The 24,404-nt window shown below is 45.5% G+C and overlaps 2 protein-coding genes across 6 annotated transcripts in view; both read right to left on the bottom strand.

Moving 5' to 3' along the window:
- LOC119165735 (SET domain containing 2) overlaps nucleotides 1-24,404 on the bottom strand; it is a 138,195-nt gene that overhangs the window by 51,469 nt on the left and 62,322 nt on the right. For all 5 annotated transcript variants that reach the window (XM_075865140.1, XM_075865141.1, XM_075865139.1 and 2 more), the window contains 2 exons: nucleotides 22,997-23,094; nucleotides 16,302-16,515 (listed from right to left, as the gene is read on the bottom strand). In XM_075865140.1, the coding sequence (XP_075721255.1) occupies nucleotides 16,302-16,515; nucleotides 22,997-23,094 (312 nt within the window). The remainder of the gene's footprint in view (nucleotides 1-16,301; nucleotides 16,516-22,996; nucleotides 23,095-24,404) is intronic.
- On the bottom strand, nucleotides 7,558-13,851 carry LOC119161427 (uncharacterized). The gene has a single exon (XM_075865142.1). It carries the CDS (start codon nucleotides 11,406-11,408, stop codon nucleotides 9,441-9,443), a length of 1,968 nt encoding a protein of 655 aa, XP_075721257.1. The 5' UTR covers nucleotides 11,409-13,851; the 3' UTR covers nucleotides 7,558-9,440.

The following is a 24,404-nucleotide window of genomic DNA, read 5'->3' on the forward strand; positions in this document are numbered from 1 at the left end:
CTGCATTTAACTACTACTTACCTATGGGCAGAAACCTGGCAGCTTACAAAGAGGGTTCAACTGAAATCGAGGACAACACAGCGAGCAAAGGAAAGGAGAATGATAGGTGTAACCTCAAGACATTGGAAAGGAAGAAAGTGGGTCAGGGAACAAATGGGGATTAAGGATATCGTAATTGAATTCAAGAAGAAGCAATGGAGATGGGCCGGGCAAGTAGCGCATATGCAAGGGAGCTGTTCTCGCGATGTCAATACACTCACATGAACGTGTTGAGATGTTTGAAGAACGATGCAGGGAATGAGTATTGACCATTGAGGTGCGTCAGGTGGTCAGCCACGATAAACCTTATTCATGTGCTAACGTGATTAAGGTTCATGCATGGCTTCAAAGATGTGCGTCCAAGAGCAAATTTCTGGGGGCAGCATTTATTGTGGCAAAACGCTATCACTCTTTCTTTTTTGAGTCAAGAGTTGGGAAAGCTTCACGACGTCCAAACGCAGAAAAAAGATGGGAAACAGGCGGCCCACTGCTGGGCGCGCTCCAGCCAGCCAGTCAGCAGAGGGGAATCATGTGAGGATAAGACTTCAGAAAGAGAGGTGGGCAGATGAGATTAAAAAGCTTGCAAGTGGCAGCAGAAAGCACAAGACCAGGTTTACTGGCAAACATGGAGAGGCCTTTGCCCCACAGTGGGCGCAGTCATGCAGATGGTGGTGATGATAATTCAGTCAAGTTCTTAAAGCACCAAAACTGTAGAGAGTTGTGGGGTGGTTTATCGACTTGATAAAACTACTGGCGCAATAGCCTTTGTAATGTTCGGTGTAGAAGGTTGTGCTTGTCCACAGTCATATCAATTGAAGACATTCCATATGCTCATAGGATGCGGGTATAGTGAGGACTTATTAATATTCTGTATACTCATCTGTCTGCTCCTCCCTTGAGCAATGTAACTTATGACTAATGAAACCAACAGACAACGAAGCTAACAAAGGCACAGGGGGCACTACCTGTGTGTTAGAGCTGCAGTAGAGTAATTGTAGCATAAAATAAATTAAACTGAATGAAAAATCAACTTGCCGCAGATAGGGACCGAACCTACAACATACACAGGGTTCGTACAGCTTTTCAAAATGAAAATTCAAGGATATTCAAGGACTTTCCAGGACCTGTTGCACGTTTTTCAAAGACTCAAAGCAGCATGCGAAGTTGAAATTTTTCACTCTAAAATTTTCAAAAATGACCAAATTTATTGCTCTTACAATATATGGATATCACATATGTCAAAAAAGTGCGTAGTCTTAATTAACTTTTCGCACCCTTTCCCTAGGGAGAGGGCACGATGTCATGTCGGAAAGTTACGCGCTGATGGGCATCAACGCACATGTGTAATCAGGCCTTAAAGGGGTCGTGCCACAATATTTGTGGCTTGCGCGCTCTTTGCTGTAAGCTTTAACTATAGCTCCAATAAGCACGATACACGCACCAAGATTCATGTATTCTCGCTATATTATTTGTCACCTTTCTGATATGGACAATTTTCAGTTCACAATTGTGGGGACCCAGTTGTGCAAGTACATAGCAGTGTAGCTGACTTAGCCACGTGATCACAAAGCTTTGCACACGTGTCATGCTCTGTGCCCGTCAGCACACATGTGCCACACAAGCACCTGCAAAGCAAACTCGCTGCTACTTGCAGCAGCCATGATGCTTTGCCGGTAAGTACGGGGTGGAAGTCCGGAGGTCACTCAGCTGACTACAAATCTGGTGTGACATCACTAGAACTTTTGTTGCCCTTCCTGTAGAGTTGGGTCAGTGTTGGACATGCTGCCGATATCTCTCGATTAGGAGAATGAGCATTTATGTAGACTTGGGGAGTGACTTAAAATATATTCTTAAACCCACAGGGTGCTTGCTATAGTTTGAAATTTGATGGCACCATTCCATCAAGAGTGTCAGCTTGTGCTCAGATGACACTCACAGCATGCTGCTCAACAACTAAGAAGCAACATATGGGACAGTGGTTATCGTATAAACCGGACTATAGGTCGAGTGGGAATATTGGTTGACCCCCCAAGTTCAGGTTACAAAAAAAAAAAAGGAAAACAACTCAAAACTGCCGAACCACATTTATTCGCGAATTGGGCGCACCGCACCCCAATCGTCGGAGCTCCCCTCAACCACCATCCCAAGTGGATCCTATTCGTCCGACGAAGCACCACTGTCTTCCAAAGACGAGAGTTTGTTGCTGGCTGCCTCCCACAGTGCGTCGCCCTCCATGCCATCCAGCGAGTTGCTGAAGCAACATTTCCTGAAAGCCTTTTCCACCATAGAATCTGGCAAGGAACGCCAGGCGGAAAGCACCCAGCCACAAACAGTCGCAAGCGGACGCCTCTGTAGGCGGCTCGTCGGTGTCTGGGTTGTCGCCGGACATTCACTCTTGGTACTCCAGACGCACTCGGTCCTTGAGCGGCTTGTTCAGCACAACGTCGAGCGGCTGGAGGGTGGACGTCATACCACCTGGTACCACGGCGAGGTCCGTTTTCCCGCTGCCGAGGACGCGTTTCACAGCGTCGGTTAAGTGACCATGAAACGCATCCAACACCAGCATGCTGCGAAGACGCAGCAGTGCACCTGCTCGACGGTTTCACACTACTCTTATCCATTCGAGCATCATGGCCTCGTCCATGTATCTCTTTTTGTTGATGCCAACGACAACACCGGGCGGGAACACCTTCTTCGGCATTGTCTTGCTTTGAAAATGATAAAGGGCGGAAGCTTTCTAACATCTGCCGTGCATGCCAGCATGACGGTGAAGCGCGAGTGCTCGTGGCCAGTGGACAACCGCTTCACATCCTTGGCGCTGCGCTGCGTCATCGTGGTCGACGAAGGCATGTGAAACCACACGAGGGTCTCATCGGCGTTGCCAATCTGCTCCATCATGTAGTCGTTCTACTTCTGAAGCCGGTTCATGAAGCGCTGAAAGTTTATAAGCTTGTCCTCGAACTCCTCGGCCAACTTCTGAAAGATGAATGAGCGCCGCTGGAAAAAAATCCTTTGCGTCGCATAAATCGACGCACCCAAGAGTTTGGTGCACGAAACTCTTCTCTCGTGAGCCCAGCTTTTCGAGCGAGTTCCACGGCTTTCTTGCAAATGGTATCCACAGTCACTGGCAGCGAGCACGCACGAACTTCCCGCACAAAGTGCGTTAGCTTATCCTCCAGCTGCGGATGAACGGCACTTCGTCCACGAAACGACATTTTTCGGGGATTGCACATCTGCAGCTTCCCTTTCTGCACCCTCCAATAGCGCACGCTTTTTTTCCGATACACCAAAGCGGCGCTGAACAGCCACATTCCCGTTCACTTCTGCGAACTCAACAACACTGCCTCCTCATACCGCTACTCATACTGAGTGAACGAAAAAAAAATACCACTAAATGCAGCACAATCTAGAGCGGAGCGAAAACTCTGAACAGATCGGAAGCAAATCGCGAACACAAAGAAAACAGACAGAGAAAAAAAAAACTGCCTGCAATTGGATTTCGATGCTGTTATGGCCACGTCCGGCTTCTCAAGCACATGCAAGCCACATGTTGCCAGACAGCGACGCACTTTCAGCTAGACACCGCTATATAAGACAAGGGGCGACATTAGGTTAATACTTTATTTAAAATATCTTGACTTATATTCCGGTTTATACGGTAATTTACACTAATCCTGTGGATACATGTGTGTTATTTTCTAGCACCATTTTTAGTTTGTTTTAGCAGCATGCTTCCAGTGTCGAGCTATGACAGTCGTTCATCAGCACTCGTCCTTTGCCCTTTCTTTTCGAGTGTCCTTCGAGCTTGAGCGGCGCGTTGCATGTATGGGGTTGCTTGCCCTTCTTTCTGTGACATTCTAATTTCTTGCTATCACATTCACTGCTTCACCCTCGCCAGAAACTAACTATTTTTCACATGCACTTTTGCAAAATGGGATCATGTGCACCCATGACACATTACTGCTTCAGAAATAGGGAGTTAAACAGGTTCACACACTGATGTACCACATTTAGGAGGTAGCGATGTCGACACGAGAGTGCACTGCTCAGGAAATTCAAGGATTTTCAAGGATGGCAAAAAATTCTAGGCATTTCAAGGGCCTTAAAGATGCATGTTTGAATTTCAAGGTTTTCAAGGATTTCAAAGACCTGTACGAACCCTGCTACAGATAATGATTTGGTCGCGTTAAAAGAAAGTTACAGGTCAAGTCACCACCTACGGCAACTTGTTTTTTCAAGCACTTTAAATCCTTTTACCGTACTTACTCGTATAATCTGCGCACTTTCCTTCACAACTTTGAGGCCCAGAGAAGAGGGTGCGCAAATTACGTGGGGATTTCAAGAGGGCGTACGATGGCATACGAAATATTATGTCACAGTTGTATCGCACGCAATATATATATGTCTAAAATAACTGGAGCAAAAACGAAGTGTACTTGTTAATTCAGAAGATTTAGCACGTACTATAACCAGTCAGATCCGGTAACACTCGATCGAGTTGGACTCATCGATCGCGAAGTCAGATTGGGATTCATCGTCGCGGCCGCTGCCACCGCCCTCCAAAAGCGCATTGTCCTCGGTTTTGTCGAGTGCGTTCGAATGCCCCATTTTCTTGAAGCTCTTCGCAACAATAGAGCGAGAAACTAGGTCCCACGACACGACGGTACCGGCTGACTTAAACGCTCGCACATAATTGAAAAGGCTTTCATCAATGACAGGAAACTTGCATTAGAAGGCGCGCACTTTTCTGCTTTCTCGTGTACCGATCGCACCGATCATCGCACGTTGAAGTGCGTCACATTGAAGTGCTTTGTAGTGGCCCGGTTCCAGTTTTCTTCTGCAATATTTACAACAGCGAGCTTCAATTTTGCCGTATATATAATTACTGAAGCACAATGCAAAACACATCGCCCGGATGCTGAAACCTAAACTTCAGAAATCGACCATGTGTGCGTTGCAGCGCGGACTCGGAGAACAAGGGGAATGGTTAGTGCGGCAGGTCTTAGAGCTCGCACACCTCCGATGCAAAAAGTTGTCCGTGCCGTGATGCGAGCATGCATTCTTGAAGCGGTAGAGGGAGGCAAACGCTCGAGCAGTTCCGCCGACCCATCACCAGCTAGGTTTGAGTGTTCATTCACGGTATTCTAGGGACCCTAGTTCGGGAAAACTCCTTGGAAGAATGGACTGTGTACTTGCAGCCCGTTTGACTGCGCTTTTCTGCTCGGCAAGGTGCGCGCCTGTTCGAAGCATTGGAAAGTCTTTCCGTGCACGTGCTGGCGAGCTGGCTCGGGGGGGGGGGGGGGGGGGGGGGGGGACTTGAGGAGTGCAAAATATGCAAGTAAATAATTTTTTTTAGCAAAGCTGCCAAATATTAGGGGTGCGCAAATTATGCAAGTAAATATGGCACGTCATAGTCACTACACTACAGTTACAACATGCAAATTGTGTCCCCCAATACCTTCCTTAGCTTTGTCTGCTTGTTTACTTAGGCTTTATCTAAAAAAAAAGAAACAAGCCTTCACTCAATCCTCCCTCTTTGACAAATAGCTAGCAATTTGGATGATTTGTTATCAACCTTAAAAAAGATAAAATACAATATTTGATATACTTTTTAAACATAAGGTGACATTGCTTTGTCTCCCGCATATCTCTAAAGGGCAAAATTATCGGAGTTGGTTTATAAAACCAACTCCGATAATTTTTCAAGCATTTCAAGTAAACACGCGCATCGCGTGAAGAATACTGTCGCGATCAATGATTCTGCACGGTAGCGCTACAAGCTGCCGGCACGCCACAAATTTCAAGAAACAATCCCTCCCTCCTTCTAGGACTTTCGAGCCTCCGCATGACACCCCGTGCCACATCTCTTACGTGCAGAGCAAAATATGCTAAATGTGCCGTGACTGGTCGAGCAACAGCCTACGACGTCCGGTCAGTCTGCAAGCAGCTGTCCGCGCTGCTTGTTGTTCGTTGTGTTGTCCGCTTGCATGTAATATGTACGGGGCACGGCGTGTTCCCGTACGGGTTCATCGCGTTGGCAATCCTTTGAAGGCGTGCGCGCAACGCACGTTCTATACCGGCACGATTACGGCAGCCACGGTTTGCCAACAAGCACGCAACTGACGAAGTTAACGGCCGGAGTCGTGGTAAGTGTTTCAAGAGCGCGTCAGCGATGACGTATGGCACGCGAGATTGGAAGGGGCGCTCTGTGACAGGGCAAAGTGGTGTAGGAGAGGATGTCAGCGAAAGGAAGCGCAGGAGAGAGCAAAAAGATGGTCGTCATAATTTCGATAACCAAAAGCATCTGACTCCGCTGTTACTGCACCGTTTCAAAAAATTCTCATGGCTCCGTGTTTGTCGTACACTCGTGCACAATTCCCCGACAATACTGAATTTCGACCTCTGGGTGGTTTACGGGCCCTTTAGAGGCATTGAAGCCTTCTCTCAAAGCTGCTTTCACATTTCTGTCTGCTATTGCCTTGGATGGTATAAACACTACTGTGAAAAAGCACTGCTTCGATTTCGATTGATGGACAAATGTTTTTCTTTCACTGTGCAGATTTTTTCGCAAGAACCTGTACAAGCTTTCTATGTGGCTTCCTGCTACTCCTGCATGCAAGACTTTTTCCATTGTCTCCTTTTGCTCCTGGATAGTGGATGTAACACACTTTTGGGCGCAGTAATCAGTTATGCATAGTGAACTTTCCCTGTATTGGAGCACTAAAAAAAATTTACAGCATTGCGTTCAAATTATCGTTCATAACTAATACCTAACGAAAACATATATATAATAATAATTGCTGGGATTTCATGTACAGAAACCATAAACGATTCTGAGAAATGTCATAGTAAAGGGCTCTGCGAACGTCGGAACATACAGGCTTCAAGAATTTTTGCCTCCAACAAAAATGCAGCCATGGCGGCTGAGATTTGATCCAACGACCACGGTATGTTTCCACTTTTTACACATGTGGGTGAAGAAGCCAAAACTTCTTTGCATCCTACAAAACGAACAGGCCAATGAATATGCCTCCAAAATATCCTCACAAGTTGCAACTGATGTGAATGGTTGCAACACCATGCTGCAATGCCTTGCGGGTTTTGCAAGTGGTCACACACAGACTACAGTAAATATATGGCGTTTCCGAGCATGTTGGAACGTGACAGGCCGGCTGGTCTCCTGGTAAAGTTTCAGGTGTTGTGTAGATGTTTGCGTTGTGTCACAGAGGACAAGCAGGAAGGAGTTGCACAAGCGTGCCACAGACGAGTTTCTGTCATGCATCCATCCAAGTTGCTTCGTGTCAGCAGATGCCATTGCAGCCGTGTTGAAGGGAAGCGTAATTTGTTTCCGCATTGTGTGGGCAGTGGTGTGTGTGCAGTGGATCAACAGGCGGAAGGTAGTGGAGCGAGTAATCTATTTACCTCGGCCGAGCGTGCCAATAGGGAAGCTCAAGCGGTCACATATCCGTTCGTGATGGCCCAGGCAGTTTATTGACCAGACAGCCGGAGGCTGCAAGAGAAGCGCCGAGTTAGGGCGGGCCCTTGGGACATGACTTCTTCTATCTGAGCTAGTCTTTCTTATGTCAGGTAAGTTCCCAACCTTTGCCAAACTACTTGAGGCCTCTGTACGCTACAGTATGCTGCTTGAACAGGCAAGTAAAAATGGCACAATTTATGTCTACACCATGCACTGACAACTCTCATAACTAGCTTCTGAGGTTAGCCTTTAAATGTCCTGCGGTGTTCCACTAACCAAGACTGAATAAATAGGCCCTAAAACATTTCCCTCTGGTCGAAAGCAGTGACAATCCAGAAGTGAAACGAGTGTGCAGATGCCCATGACAACGATGAGCCACCCCCACCCATTAAAATATTAGGCAGCATATTATTAAACATATGAAGCACTTATTCATCTAGCTAATGAAAAAGCAGGCACATCCAACATGCTGCAGAAACTAATTGAAATGGATGGACAAGAGTACAGGTGGGCCACGGCTAAAGAAGAAACTGAGTAATAAACATGAGCATGAGATTGCTTTAAAAAGTGTTACAGTTGATTCGAAATATAACAAACCACTGCCTTATTTCAGCAATGTTTTGTTAGTGAAGCAAGAATGCACCAACTAGTCAAATGTTAAACCTGACACAGTCCCCAGTTTGGCATCAGTATAAAAAAATTTCATATATTTAGTAAAAGGAGCTTGAACAGAAACATTTGAAAAGGGTGCATATTTTGACTATGACTAACACCATGGTTTGGCTTGCTAAATGTGCCAATTTCTTGCAACAAAGTCCATCTGACTGTATTATACTTCAAACTATGCAAGACCCATGTTAATAACTTATCATTGCTCCTGAACCATGTGTTGGCATGACGAGCCAACAATAGTGTTGGAATCTATGACCTGTCACATGCATGACGTTTGCACGCCTTTCGCATACACTTGATCCATCTCCGGACCCTTAAAGGGCCTTTCCCTATGTCCCATTGTGAATTTTGGCTCAACACAGAAGTTGTAAAGCGCTGAGTCTGCACTTTGTTACCACTTGACAATGGTGCAAAGGCTGAGGAGGCAGGGCTTCCACACATTTGTGTTGTTCTTCTGCAAGTAGAGCGGCAGCATGCGACTAATCTCGGTCTTGCTCGCTCGCATCGTTAACACGTTTAGAAAATTATATACAGAACAAATATGAACATAAAAACCATTTTGATTCTTCAGTGTACATTTTGGTGTCATATTATCATACAGTATGTTTGTGGCTCCATACTGACCCACTACATTATGGACACCATGCTTACATTGGAAAATGAGTGTGCTGAAAAACCAAATTCAAAAAATTTTTGAGTTTGTACTATTTATGGAGCAGTTGGAAAAAGTCAAACTGTCTTGTTACCATACAGGGTGCATAGCGACTACGAAGAAAAAAATTCAAAGGTTTTTAAGGACTTTCAAGGCCCCAACTAAGGATATTCAAGGACTTGAGAAATAACATTTTTCTAAGACCGTAGAAAAACAACAATTTTTTACAGCATGGAAGCACATATTTTACTGTAAGGAAGAAAATGCAAGCACAATTTTCATATATGCTGGTTTCATTGCACTGTTTTCTGCTGATTTCAACATCCATTTTGCTGATTCACCTCACAATCGTACTGCACACACATACACACAAAAGGGGACTAGGTTTCATTGTACTGTTTTCGGCTGATTCACCTCACAATTCAGACGCATTGCACACACGCACAAAAGTGGACTAGGTTTCATACCACTGTTTCCTGCTGATGTCAACATCCCTTTTGCTGATTCGCCTCAGTATCTAGGACGTATTGCACACATACACACAAAAGGGGCCTATTTTCAAACAGTGGACTCGAGATATTAAGTACCTGAAGCTTCCCTTCAGGTTTTAAGTTCCGGAAACTTCCCCTTCAGGCTCTCATCCATGCCTGCAAGTTCCAGGGACTTCTCGTTTGCAGTTTTTCTTAAACTGTTGGACTTCACAATCAAAGTGATGTCGCTTGTGGCTTCCGCCCGCAGAGCGTACTTGTCGGCACAGGCTGTTAAGTCAGCGATTGTTGCTTCCAGCCTCCTCTTCTTTGTCTTGATGCTCTCTATCTCTTCTTCAATGTGGCTTCTCTTTGATGCCTTTGTCTGCTCCATCACTTGTTTTTTCGTATCCTCCAAGTAGGCCCGATAACAGTTGTGTGCGGCTGCGACAGACTTCCGCAACTCCTTCGTTATGGCAACGTTCAGGATGCCACCAGCCTTGCTTACAGCATCACAAACGATTCGCTGTGACACATACGAGATGTCCTTAAGGTTTTCGACAGAGACCTGGCGGTTGACGCTGAAGCCTCTTTCAACAGTTGCCTGCCCGTGGCTCAAGATGAGAAGAAGCCGGATAACCTTCCACAAGTGCATGTAGGATGAGTCACTCTTCAACAACTCAAGATAGAACTCGTCCAGGCCAAGAGTGTGTTTGTCAAAGTGCCGCAGGTTGTGTTTCTTTTCTTGCAGAAGTTCTGTGTATTCCCCAAGGACAGAGTCGCGCTCATGCTCACCTAATCGACCAACTGCAATAAGTGCGTCTAGGACCTTTCTGAAGCCTGCAAGGCAGTCATCTGGCTTTGAGGCCATTTGACGGGGATCAAGAGATGACAGGTTCCTAACCAGATGGTATGTCAGTGGGCTTTTCTCCAGAATCTTTTTGGTTGTGCTTACAAGGAACTGTTTGCATTCCATCCTAAAGGCAAATACATCTTTGGCGCTCACCTTCGCGGCTTTGAGTACTTGTTCAGCAGCGTGCCCAATATCAACTTTCTCTGATGATACATGGTTATTTGGGTCTGCGACGTCCATCTTCAGCATGCCGACAACTCCTGTGGAAGTGGACAGCACCGAGCACTTCACGAATCTCGCGAGAAGCTTCCTCACGAGGCACTCGAGATCTCTTTTCAAAAAGAACACCAGTGGTTTGTCCAGCTGATATTCCGTGAGGAACGGTTTTAGAATCATCGCGATGCCCAGAGCAAACTTCAGTTTGGCCAACAGCAGTGGGTCCTGGCAAAAGTCGCTGAGCTGGATGAACGATGCACACTTTGGCAAGTTCACCTCTTTCTTTTTTGCACATGCGACATACTTTTGCACGTCACCCCAGAGGGTTATGGCACGTTCAATGACGGGAACATTTTCTACCCAGCGATGAGAAGCGAAGTTGAGAGGAAATGTTACTTGGCCTGTCACAGTAGAGAAGTCTTCCCTTCGCGCTGGCGCATCATGAAAAATGGCACTGAGGCTTGAAAGGAGATTCTCTAGGCCCCACTTGCTGGCAACAATGCCCGCCCTGTACGCGTTATGTATGGTATGAAGTCCGCAAGTGCCCAGGTCCAAACACTGAACTTGATGGTTCTGCTGCAGGTATTCCTGCATTCCTCTAAAACACTTCAGGTTTACATTGGGGCCATCCATTGACAGCTGAACAGCTCTCGCCAGCGGCAAATCTGCCAGGGCACCCAGAAGCTTCTCTTGAAGGTCTTCGGCAGTTGAATGTCCCATGAACACCGACGTATAAAGCCTCGTGGTCACTTGCTCGGGCATTGTGCTCCAGTAGCGCACATGAATGTCCATTTGTTTCCTCTGCAGGTAGTCGTTCAAAGACTCGTCGAACAGAACGGTGTAACCGTCCGACTGCTCCAATTCGCGTTGCAGGCACGAGAGAAAAAACGGTCTCAGACCATGGCACACCACGTATGCAGATTTCCTCTCACTGCAGGAAAATGCCTTAGCGATTTCACTGTCCGGGAACATTTTCTTGAAAAGGTCCCCCGTATGTGCGGACGATTTGTAGGAGTAGTGCGCCGTGACCATTTTCAGGGTCCACAGTATCCCCGCGTCGACCACACTCTAATGAGCTTTGCACAGGCTGCTCACATCCGACGACGTTGAACTTGAAGGAGTTGGCTCGACGCGTTGCTTCTCAACAGCTGTGAAGTGGCTCCGCACAGTAACATGAGCTGTGGTTGCTGTCATGTTCTCCACATGCTTTGCGCTTTTCATGTGACTTTTGAGGGCAGACTCCCCCATTGACGACACGTCGAATGTTTTTGCACATACCTTGCACTTAGCTCGATGCGAGTTCGATGTGTCCGGAGAAATCCACTCTTTATAAGCAGCACCGGTTAACCACGCGTGCTGGAAGTTGCATTTTCCCGGCATATTGCAGCTGCAGAAGACGACTTGGACTATCCACAGACCATGTTTCCCACTACACCGGTAGGGTAGGCTTAGCTTTGGTCGTCGCTACCGCTGCAACCACGCCAGACTGTCGTACTGTGCAGTAGCTACAGGAGTGGATTGGATTGGATGCCTTGCTGGCTCCAGTACATAGTTGCCAGGCGTTCAAACGGAATTCGCTAAAACTGGCTGAACCGAAGCCTATTGACGAGATTCAAGAAAATTTAAGGACCTGAAAAAATTCAAGGGTTTTCAAGGCCTTGAAAATGCTATTACCGAATTCCAGGGTTTTCAAGGGTTTCAAGGACCGCTACGAACCCTGGCCATACTGCCAGAAAGGGAGAGCATCATCCTATCAGCCATGTTGCAGAGTGCTCTGAACACAGTTACTAAAATGTTGAAAACGTTGTGTTTTGCCATGTGTGATTGTTATGCAGTTAACCACCAAAATGAAGCTAGACGAAATCAGAATGAAGCCCATGCTCCTTCACCAATGTTTCCAGTATTTTTTTTCATGGCTGGTTTAGTATTACCATCGTTACTTATTGGGTAACACTTGTGCACCAGGGATTATTTTTTCTACCTTTAATTAAAGGGACACTAAAGGCAAATATGAAGTCAATCTTGATTTCTGAAACTGCAGTCCAAAAACCTAGTAGTGCTACTTTCGTGTCAAGGAAGTGCTTTTTTTAAAAATAAAGTCATGTTTTCGTGGTCCGCATCGCGTTAGCGCACTTTGAATACCTAAAAGTGGTCCATCTCACAATGCTGTTGCCGTGCACAGCACTGCATGGCTTTACTGCGCAGCCGCCAACACTAGTAGCAGAAGAGCAAAAGTAGCAAGAGCCACAACAGCAACAACAGCCATTGAACAATGTTTTGCCATCTCTGAGGCCATGGTTCTGCTTGCTTGGTTCAACTGGGCTCTGCTAGATGGCACCACCTATCCAGCATAACCGGGCAAAAACAATTTTTGAGCCACTCGCAATATTCCCCATAATAACGCCAGGAGGTTCTTGTTTTTTTTTTAAGTCAAGCGAAAATGAACAAGCAGCATTTTATTATGTGTCTTAGTGCATGGAAGGTGCTTTTTTATTGCACCTAGTTTGATTGCTAGTGAATAACTGCAGTCGGCCGTTTTCATTATCGGGATCATTTCCAAAATATCCCACTCATGGGGCCCGTCATGTGGCACATTTAGCTTAATTTCTCAGTTAGTAGTGCACTGCTGGTTATAATATTGCCGTTTTAGACGTCACATATTGAGCTTTCATAAATTGTTATTTGCCTTTAGTGTCCCTTTAAGCATGAATAAAAGCCATATCTGTGATGTACGATTCATAAATATGGGGTTGCAAATCTGCGAGTCGCAACCCAGAGATATGCATTGATTGATTAATAAGTGGGGTTCAACGTCCAAAACCACCATATGATTATGAAATACGCCGTAATGGAGGGCTTCGGTGATGTATGATTCATAAATATGGGGTTGCAAATCTGCGAGTCACAACCCAGAGATATGCATTGATTGATTGATATGTGGGGTTTAACGTCCCAAAACCACCATATGATTATGAGAGACGCCGTAGTGGAGGGCTCCTGAAATTTCGACCACCCAGGGTTCTTTAACGTGCACACAAATCGGAGCACACGAGCCTACAACATTTTCGCCTCCATTGAAAATGCAGCTGCTGCAGCCGGGATTCAATCCCGTTACTTCCGGGTCAGTGGCGAGCACCTTAGCCACTAGACCACCACGACGGGGTACTCGGAGATATACAAGGCACCATACAACCACCTCTGTGAAGCTTGGTGTTTCTTGAAACAGTAGTGTAGCGCGTGTTTGTTGTGCCCTGTGCAAAGCATTACTGCTGATGTGGTAGAGGAAATCGCAGAGGTGCTGTTGGCAAAGCATTCTTGTTGAGCTGCATCCACATGAGAGGCAGCCAGAGACTACATTCATTGCAAGTGCCCTGGTAAGTGGTAAGTTGAGCTTAGCAGGCCAAAGTATTTACTTGATGTGAACACATAAAGATTCAAGCGTTACCATTTTGGCATTACAGCAGGTTGCATCCTCATTTCTAAAGCATTGCAGAAACCAGATCTCTGTATTTCTGCAGAATGCTGTCTAAAGAAAGCACCGCCTTTCGGAAAGTTGCTGCAGTTTGATAGTAAAGCATTCCCATGAAAATAATAAAACCACGACACACAGCAGACAAAAAAAAAATTCATGGATGAATGAGAATCATCACTGGTATATATCTTGGAAGAAGCATCTGAATAAGCGAAGACTCATCCTTTTCGGCAGCAAGGAAGGAGGCGATTTCGTTGGCTCATTCCAACTATGCAAGCTTATCAGCAGCATTGAACTGATGACATTATACTACGCGATGCACAGTCTGTGCTACCAGTCGACAGTTTAATTGGCACCACAACCGGTTCTCCCCATAAGTAATGCCATATTAAACGTGCCCTGATAATACCACATCCTGTGCATTGTATGTAAGCTGTCATATACGGAGCCTAATTCAAAGTCTGTTCTCAAGTACCCATACAAGTAGCCTTGTTAGAGGCCACCAAAGGCAGTAAGCAAAATACACAACACATCCAACACAAAGCTTAAACAAAGTTGCATGTTATCCATAGTCGCCAAAGCACGAGAAAATACATCCACATTCATGTCAATTATGTCAATATTCTATTGTTTGGAAGCAGGTCTGTGTCCAAAGTAGTGCTGCTTTTTAGACGTGCATTTATACGATAAGACCCTGTTCCAAAACAACAAAATAGTAAACTAAAGGAAGTAAAATTGTTGAAATTTATATTTAACATTTACAGATAGAATTTTCCCACACACAAAAAAATAATGTATTTACTGCCTACTATGTGCCTGCCCAGCTGTAGTGATGGACTCCTAGATCGGGGTGATGAATTGATTCACATAAAAGAATCTGGAATGCTAGGTTTAATTTTTGTATGTAGGGTAAGCCGTCTATATCAATGAGCCCATAACCAGCACCACAAACCAGGCTTCACATTAAAGTTTGTACCATGCAATGAAAATCTGTTTCCACTGTATGGTAAAACATAATGAAACAGTTGCCCCATAAGTGCTCTGAAGCGCACAAATGGTAACATCACACTTCCCAATGATCATTGCAAACCGTGACAGTTGATATACTAAACGAACCCACATTTCATCCATTATTGAAAAAGCATTGCTGGACACATTTCTTGATGATGCATATACAATTTTTTTTTCTATGTTAACTAAAAAAACTGAACACCACTGCCCCATAGAATATGTGATTTGTGTTGCATTACGTTCACACATTTTGCCAGTTGAATGCCCTAGAGCCATAATCAATATAACTAAATGAAAATTACTTTTGCAAAAGTTCAAGGAATGCTGCTAAAGACTCCGAAATAAATGCATCAAAAGCAAATAATTGCATTGTCATTGCAGTGAAGCAGCCTGCCAAACGCAGGCAGTCAAATTTGACTTGTCAGACATGGGCTCATGCCTCAGATGCCGGCTGCTTGATCATTACAAGTCTGCAGATACTGGAGCTACCACGAATGCGATCAATTGCATTGCTGAAAATTTGCACTTTCACCTTTCTCACACACCAAATCAACTGCGAGTAATTGTAACAATTTTTATAGTTGAAAAAGAAAATGAAACATTAGGCTAAAGATTTTTTTAATGCACCCACACTCTTGAATGTGACTGCCCCTGCCGTCTATGTCTATATGTAAGCGTAATGAGCATCAATGAGCTGATGAACATCATGCAATCTGTAAGCAAAAATTCATTAGAGTGAAAGAAAAAAAGCTTCGCAAAAGCTTTGCTATATATCTACAAACATGAGTGTTGGATCCGCATAATTTTGAAACTCTACCCTACATTTAAGGGAAGTCATAGAGTTTAACATTATTGCACAATTAACAATTACCGTCCTGCAAATAAACAATAAGGCCTTGGTACGACTGCATCTTTTTTTCTCACTTAACCAACGGGCAAAGAATTGACCAATGGCCCTTTGATCTAGCAAACATTGGCTAATGAGCCGTTGTATATTTTCTGCATTGATTGATGCAAAGTTTATCTTTAGCACAAAACCAAATGCGTCATACTTTTCTGCCTGTGTAACACAATAGCAAAAAAAAAAAAAATATCTTCCCATCTGTGTTTTAATAGCCCAACATTTTTTGCAGCATATGCCTGCATGTAAAACTTGACCTGTAGGAATACTAAGGCCTAAAAAAAAAAGAAAAATGAAATTATAATAAAAAGAGATGTCCTTGATCAGCAATTTCACTGTGAAGCCTAGTAGCTTTTTGGCAAACGAATAAAGAAGCTTCTGTCATTCCTTTTGTTAATAAACTTTGATGAGAGTTGGCTGTTTCTTTTATGTTCCTTTTGGCTGTTTCTTTTATGTTCCTTCTGCTACATTTACATTGTTTTCGAGGAAGTTTTCTCGACAAGGTTGAAGAAAGAAACGTAGGGTGCTGCCATGGACTCACCGCCAAGTCCTCCACCGTGTCTCGCTTGCGCTCCTCGACCCTCTTAGCGGACGCGCTGGTGCTGCTACTGCTGGTACTGCTTGTACTGCTGCTGGTGCTGCTGCTGGTTCGTTTTGGAAGCTGGCTACGGCCAGACTTGAGCGTCATCTTCGTGTCCTCCCCAATGTAGCCACGGCAGTTGCTAGACTCGCAGTGGCAGCGCTGCGCCTCTTTGCTAGAGAGTGAAGGGATGACAGGCATGGGCAATGCACACATAAGTACTCCAGCTTGTGCCATAAGCCACGGCTTACTCAACTGTGTTTACAGAGGTAGCCATAGTTTGGAATGGTTATTATTTTGCCGAGAGCTTAAAGTAAGCACCGATAAGATAATTATACCAAAGCACAAATAGTAAATCTCTACCATTTCCCTTCAAACCTCCCCTTTTGTTACAGAGTCTATGCTCTTTATAACAAACCTGCATACAACAAACTTTGCGATTCAACGGTCCATTATTCAGCCTAACTTTAAACTGTGCATTAAATTAACGAAGCAAAGTTTGCTTTGAAAAGACTGCAGTACAGCAGACTATTGGCTACAGTAGACGAATTTTGCAAAATTTTTCTTTGAAATTAGGCTCATTAAGTGCACTTTTGTGCTGTTGACGCGGGCCAACAACAGCCTTGACTATGCCACTTTCTGCGTGCTGACGCCGCGGTTATTTTAAATTGCGGCTGGTGGCTTCTGCCTAAGTAAAGCCTCCAGCCAAGCCAGTTTGAGAACACAGTCATGCCGATGGTAGAAGTGTCGCAGCTGACTGAAATGCGGCACGAAGTGTTTGCATCATTGCTCAAGTATACTCGCCAATCTCTTATCACAGCTTCTTTTTCAAGTGAAGAGTAAATAAGTTTTTGTTTGTGTATTGTGTTAAACGTTCGTCACTCAATGCGGTAACATTAGGCACTGCGACCAAAGTTTTTGAAGCAAGGCCAATGCTCCTACAGTACGTTCTGGTGCTCCAAGCAGGTGAGTTCTACTGTAAAACTAGGATATTAATGTGAGAAGGGCCTTGGTGCTGCTCAGTTTGGAACTGCCAAACCGACTTCGAACCATCCAGCCTGCCAATGACATTGCATGGCAGCAACAGCTCCCAGCGGCCAATAGGAGAACCAATTTAGGTAAATGTGCCTTCCCATTCGCAAAAATAAAGAATTTATTCTAAGCCGATAAAGTGGCTGAAAAGGCGTGCTAAACACTGCCGTATTTACGAGATTCAAAGCACTCTCAGTTTTCACTAGAAATATTTAGAAAAATATTTTGCTAGCAAATCTAAGCACCTCTCCTGCTTTTTTTTTTTTTCTTTTTGCGAGCATAGTGCTGCCAGGACTGCCTGCCAAGCGCGCCCTCTCGTCGATGTTGGAAGCCGCGATGTGGTATGTTGCTAGGTTCACACAAGACATTGCACACTAGACATGGCGGCCCAAGAGTCGGCAGATAATCCAATCCAATCCTTTGGTCCGGTTAGGTTGCACTGGCATGAGCACGTTTTTTTTTGTAAGTTTTTTTGACAGCCCCGACATCGGTCAGAATGAGTGTAAAAAGGGTTTCCTACAACTTGAAGTTTGAGTGAGCTGCGAGATGGAGTTTGCCGAGGACAATGGCAATCACAGTGCTGCTACAAAATTCGGCATGGACCGAGCCCGCATCATCAGGTAGAGGAAGCAGCGGTTCTAGATTCTCAAGGGCACCGCGACTCTCAAGACATTTACGATCCCGCAAGGGCCGACACACTGAACTCTAAAGGCTGGTGCACACCGGCGACTAGCAGCGGTCGCGCGACCATTTGTGACTGGCGACCAAAAAGCGCCTGATGTTCACACCGGCAGGGGCTGCATGCGAGTGGCCGGAAGTCGCAAAAGCGGACAGTCACACCGGATCTCGTTATCAGCGAGAACTCTAGAGACCGGCGCCGATCAGCTGATGATCGCCAGCTGAATGAGCGGAGCAAACCGGGCGCACGAAATTTATTGTTTTTGTCCGTTCTTGCACAGCGTTCCCAACAGCATCAAGTTCAATTCAAGGGAAGAACAAGACATTGTCATGGTGCTGATGCGCTGTGCCATGGTGTCAGTGCTGGCATCACAGATGCCTCTAAAGAAAAAAAATCCAGTAGTGGGTGTGACCGTCCTTTCGATCGCGGGAGTTGACCGGCCATGCAAGCCGCCTGCCTCCCGAGCTTCGCTGAGACGACGAGCAGTATTTCCGAGAGTCGTACGTATTCAGAAACGGTCCTTGAATTTAAATTGACTTGCCACAGCTTACAATAAAGCACAAACGTGTCTCAAACGCGGTGTCTTAAGTCATTGCCAAGGCATGAAGCACGAATGCGTTCCAAACGCGCTGCATTGAAGGCGGTGACAAATCCAGTTCAAGACAATAAAACGTTTCTGAATACAGGAAAAAGATAGTGCACAATTTATTTTCATTTTACTTTGACGACGTTTACCTTCTTATGAATACCGCCACGTAAATTCAACACTTTGCACGAGCTGCTGTGCCCCGCCATCTCCAAGCCAAGTATTTCGTGGTGGCCATGGTGCCACAGACCCAGAGGAACGCACTCGTTTGTATCTGGCGGCAGGAAGCCAGCACAATGGAAAGACAAAAGAACAAAAATTGAGCATTGCTAATTGGTTGCAGCAGCCTTGGAAGCCACTAGTCAAAGCAGTCGCTTTGCGACCGTTTGCGACTGTGACCAGTCGCAAATGGTCACGTGACCGCTTCTAGTCGCCGGTGTGCACCAGCCTTAAGAGCAAGTCCGCAAGTTTCAACGCATTGAGGTCGACGTAGTCACAAAGTCATTCAAGAAGTGTTACATCACGAACAACTTGGACGGTACTGAAGACAATCTGCTGCGGGACACCGAGATTGGCGGTTTAAATGGTTTGACAGACTCGAGCGGAGCGACAGACTCGAGCGGCAATGACAGTGACTGACCTGCTACATGAGTGGTGGGTTCACTGTGTGAATCTATTTTTCCTTTTATTGCTTTCGAATTAAAATGTGATTTTTCGCATCACCCTCGTTGATATTGTCGCGACGTGAAGACAGAGGTCGTATTTGAAGACGCTGAGAAAACAGCAGCGGGCCGGTCTTTTTATTAACCGCGCGTGCAAGAGTTCGTCTTTCTCTTTCTTGCGTTCTGCATAAAAGCGTGCAGGTGCGCGTATGCACTGTCGCCTTCGTCTTTTTCGCGGGACGCACGTGACAATATGTTGTCATAAAAGGGGGTTAAAGCTGTGCGTTCATTTTTCGAATCTAAGCATTCCCCTGAACATTTAGTACCGCGATTGCGAAAAAAAAGGGGGTGCTTAAAATAGCGTAAATAAACAAAATTATCGGGCTATGCCTGGCTGCAGTGCAGAGATTAACCCCACTCGCTCATTAATTAGAGCTCGCACTGCAATTTTGTAAATGGCTGCTGGTGATTCAAGCCTTTCGTAATGCTGTTGCACACATTCAGCATGGATCGACAGAACTAGCGTGCTCTATAGTGCTGAGGGAAATTGAAATGATAGTCAGGCGGCAACGTGCAACCCCCTCCTCCCAGCCCACCTGTCCAGCAGATTTAGGATATCACGAACTTCGGACGATACGGACCCATTTCGCCAGATTATGACAATCTGTTGCAATGAGAGCAGACTGTATTACAGTGTAGATATCCAAAAGCTAGCATCCTTCACAACCCAGCAAAGTAATGATGAGAAAACTTGACTCTGTATCATTGTATGCAAAGCTAACTCAAAGTGCTTCACAACTAATACACCCAAAAGTACACCAAAGCTACTTTAAAGGAACACTAAAGAGAAAAATGATATTTCAACGCCCAGCTCTGGGCCGTCCAGCAGGCTGGAGATGCCGCCAGAGTCCGGGCACTCAGTGTCGCCACCTGAAGCCACCAAGCCCAAACTACCGGCCCACTGTGTGTATCAATAGTCTTTTCTCTCTCTTTCTCTCTCCATCGTTAGAAAATTGTTCTTTCGCAACTCCAAAATGACGACGCTTGCTGTGAGAAGTTGAGTGTGCAAAAACAAAATGCAGCAGGCAACAAGACCACAAAATTCTTGCGCCAACTGCCATGATGTCTTACAGTTTGATAGCATCTGCTCGGACCTACATAGTTTCTCAGTAAAAATTGAGTACATGAGACTCCAAGGAGGCCTGACAAGTTCCTTTGGAATCCAGAACAACACACTCAAAGATTTCAATGTGAAATTCAAAAGTACAACTTTGACCTTCATTTTCTTTTCTAATAATATGTCTATGATGATGAAATTAATGACACTAATTAGAGTTCACAGAAACAAATTTACCAGTCCAAACAGACTCACTGTATCACTTCAGTGTCCCGTGACAAGATTCATTACAACCTAGCACTTACCGTATATACTCGTGTAAGGGCCGCCCTCGTGTAAGGGCCGCACCCCAACTTTGAAAGCGGATATTTCGAAAAAAAAAAAACAAAAGTTCAAAATGTCCCGCCAGAAAAGTGTAGTTAGTTCATTTACAGCCAGATGGCGCTGCACGCTTTTCCGCTTTTATTCTACTTCCGCCGACGCGCCGACCACGCTGTTGACAGCGCGCCGCCATATTTGCCTTGTGCGGCCTCTTTGTTGGCATCGTTCCTAGCATCGTGTCGATACGTTGGCAGCGCGACTTCAGATCGGTGTCGTCGGTGTCACTTTGTTGGTTGTAGTGAACCCTGCAGAAGCCAGCGCACGTGACGGACGATGGGCCGGCATCTGAGATCATTCACTGCAGCATTTAAGCTGCAAGTGATTGACTATGCCGAGGAGCACGGGAAGCGGGAAGCTGGACGAAAGTACGACGTCGATGAGAAGCGCGTGCGTTACTGGATGAATCAGAAAGATGCCCTCGCCGCTACTAACAGGAGCCGAAAGGCGTTTCGCGGGAAAAAGTGCAAGTACCCGCAACTCGAAAGCGAGCTCGTCAACTACGTCGTCGACACACGAAGGGACGGCTACGCCGTATCGACTGACATGATACGCGTCAAAGCCCTCAGCATCGCTCGCCACATGGAAATACCCCCGGCACAATTCAAGGCAAGTCGGGGCTGGGCTACGCGGTTTATGAATCGTAACCAGCTTTCTATTCGGCGCCGAACGACGATTTGCCAAAAACTGCCGCGCGAGTACGAAGACCACGTCATTAAGTTTCATCGCTTCGTGAATGCTCTCAGGAGGGAGCATGAATACGACCTGTCCCAAATTGGGAATGCGGACCAGACACCTGTGTGGTTCGATGCACCGGAAAGCACCACAGTGGATTTAAAAGGTGCGAAAAGTGTGTCTGTGCGCACGACTGGTGCAGAACGCCAAAGGTGCACTGTGATGTTGTGCATCACGGCAGACGGCAGGAGGCTTCCGCCGTACGTCGTATTTAAAAGGAAGACTCTCCCAAAAGAGAAGTTCCCTCAGGGAATCGTCGTACGTGCGCAAGAGAAGGGCTGGATGTCCGAGGAACTGGTCGTTGACTGGATTAAGACCGTCTGGGCAAACAGACCTGGAGGGCTGTTACAACGGAAAGCCCTCCTTGTTTTGGACAGCTTTAGGGGCCACTTGACCGACCGCGTCAAGAACCGAGTTGCCGCAACTCGTACGGACTTGGCCGTCATTCCCGGTGGCCTGACGAGTGTGCTGCAGCCGCTCGACGTATGCGTCAACAGACCATTCAAAGTGGAATTTCGCCGATGTTACTCTGAATGGATGGCTGGAGGCGTCCACGAGAAGACCCCTACAGGACGGCTGAAGCGGGCGTCGCTCCAACAGGTGTGTGAATGGATTTTGAATGCGTGGCGTGCCATGTCAGTAGAAGTAGTTGCTAAAAGCTTCAAGGTAACGGGAATTTCGAACTCCATGAACGGCACCGAAGATGACCGTCTCTGGGAAGACGCGGACGCCGAGGCGAGCTCCTCCGAGAACGAGGACAGCGAAATGGAATCCGAATAAAAACATTTCTGGCATGTCATTTGTGACTCTTGCACTCTGCTACTGTTGCATAAACAGTACAGACCTTTGGCCTGTACTGCCTGTACTAAATCGGCCTGATTCGTGTAAGGGCCGCACCTAGCAAAATTTTCGAAAAAAAAGTGCGGCCCTTACACGAGTATATACGGTATACCTAGTATAAGCAAATTAATGCATCAAAATGAGTTCCATGATTTCCTAGCTTTTTTTTTTGTGTGTGTGTGTCAGATTTTGGCTTCATGCTAAACTGCAGAACTCTGCAGCCATTATGTTTAGCGTGTCGCGCTATTCTTGCCTTGCACTGTTGCTTAGCGGGTAGCAGATCACATGGGATTGAGAATGGCCTTTGCTGCAGTCCTGCAACACTGTGCTGGAGGCAAAGTCATATGAAGATGAGACCATTGTGCTTTTTGAAATGCTGATATGTACATAATATGTACAAGCCTGGCGCTGATCTTTTGCCATAGTACCCATTATAATGATCTTGGGAGAACATATTCCTCAGGGCAAGAAGTTATGCATTAGCATTATTTTTTCTCTCTAAGCAGCGTAAACATGGCAGCACCAAATACAAGTTATACACCTAGTGAAACACATAGCCCCCAAAAGGCTTGGAACAAAAAGGGTAGGAGGTGATAAATAAGCAAATGATAAGAAATCGTAACACACCCGTATCTCTGGAACTGGTAGTCGAATGTCAGCTCTTCACCAGCTCTCAGTGGTCGTCTCGTGAAGAAGCCAATCCTGAGTTCACCATTCACTGTCCACTGCAAGCCACATTAAGTGTTCTAAAGCTCCTACATAACTCAGAGAACACATGCTTGGGCTGTGGTGAGAAGAAAAGATAGGTCAACAAAGTTCACACATTCACTGAGCTCCAGTGAAAGCATAATGTCCCCTTTTATAGAACCCTCTTAAAAATGCCTTCGATTGAGACAAGTGCTTTCTAAGATTTATAATGCCAAAGTAACTTTCTGGGGATCTTACGAAATGAGATTTACAACAGGCAATTTTTACCTGTTCTATTCTCCCATGTTGCATCCTCTTGGAAGAGCACAACTTTTATACCGGTGTCACATGGCCACTTTAGACCGCAATCTGATTAATCAGGATCAAAGTTTTGTTATTATCATGATTGGCTCCTTTACAAAAGAAGCAGGAGAAAGCCAATCACTTAACAAATTTGATGCCAATAAAGGCATAGTCGTCATTAGCAGTACACAGCACGACACTGGTACTACATGACATCGAAATGCAGATTTTTGCCAACGAACAGTAACAGCAACAAAAAAAAAAGTGCTCTGATCAAGACATTCAGCCCATGGAAGCCTGAACTGAGCATTCACTGAATGTCAAGGAAGCATGCCTAATATCCAGTCACTGACACTGACAACTACCGATTCACAGCCATAATCTACTGTTCGAAAGGAATGTGTGGGAAGAGGTCAACTATGCACTTTATTTGTCAACTACCTGCACTGCCCACAGATATAAAATTCAGCAGAGCTGACCACAGCTCCATCTTCAAAACATATATAATGTGTTTTGTAGCCAAGCCCAAAGTGCGGCTCAGGACCCATTTAAAGTAACATTCTTTTTCAGCAATAGGTGCCTACCTGACAGCAGCAATTCCACATCCCTCTCCCTTTAAATCCTTTAATGTTATGTGGAGAGCTATCAAGGAATAGCTTTCAAACACCACTCACAGGCTACTGAAAGCACCTTATAACATAAACAAGTAGAGCTGCACACACTTCCCTTACCATTTAGTTTATGCTGTATATGTATGCTACGTTAATGAACATTATTCGGAGAGTGTAATGCAGATATTTTGTACAATCTTAACACTTAAATATAGTAGAACCCATAGCTCCCACTAAAGTGCAAACCATCCTGATATCAATGCTTTTGGCATTGTTTACTATCAGTAAGCTTTGATTCCCTATAAACTTGACTAATACTGCTTCACAGTGCCTAACAAGTCAAGTTGGTTAGACTGTCCAGCTATGTCTAGGCCCATGTTCTCAGACCGATTTTCCGAAGACAGGTCAGCTGACTAGTCTCCCTACAGTTTTGA

The sequence above is a fragment of the Rhipicephalus microplus genome, chromosome 1, assembly GCF_043290135.1.
Source record: "Rhipicephalus microplus isolate Deutch F79 chromosome 1, USDA_Rmic, whole genome shotgun sequence".
NCBI lineage: Eukaryota > Metazoa > Arthropoda > Arachnida > Ixodida > Ixodidae > Rhipicephalus > Rhipicephalus microplus.

What these genes read in the sequence shown, in the direction of transcription:
- LOC119161427 (XM_075865142.1), bottom strand. Translation starts at nt 11,408, where the DNA reads ATGGTCACGGCGCACTACTCCTACAAATCGTCCGCACATACGGGGGAC.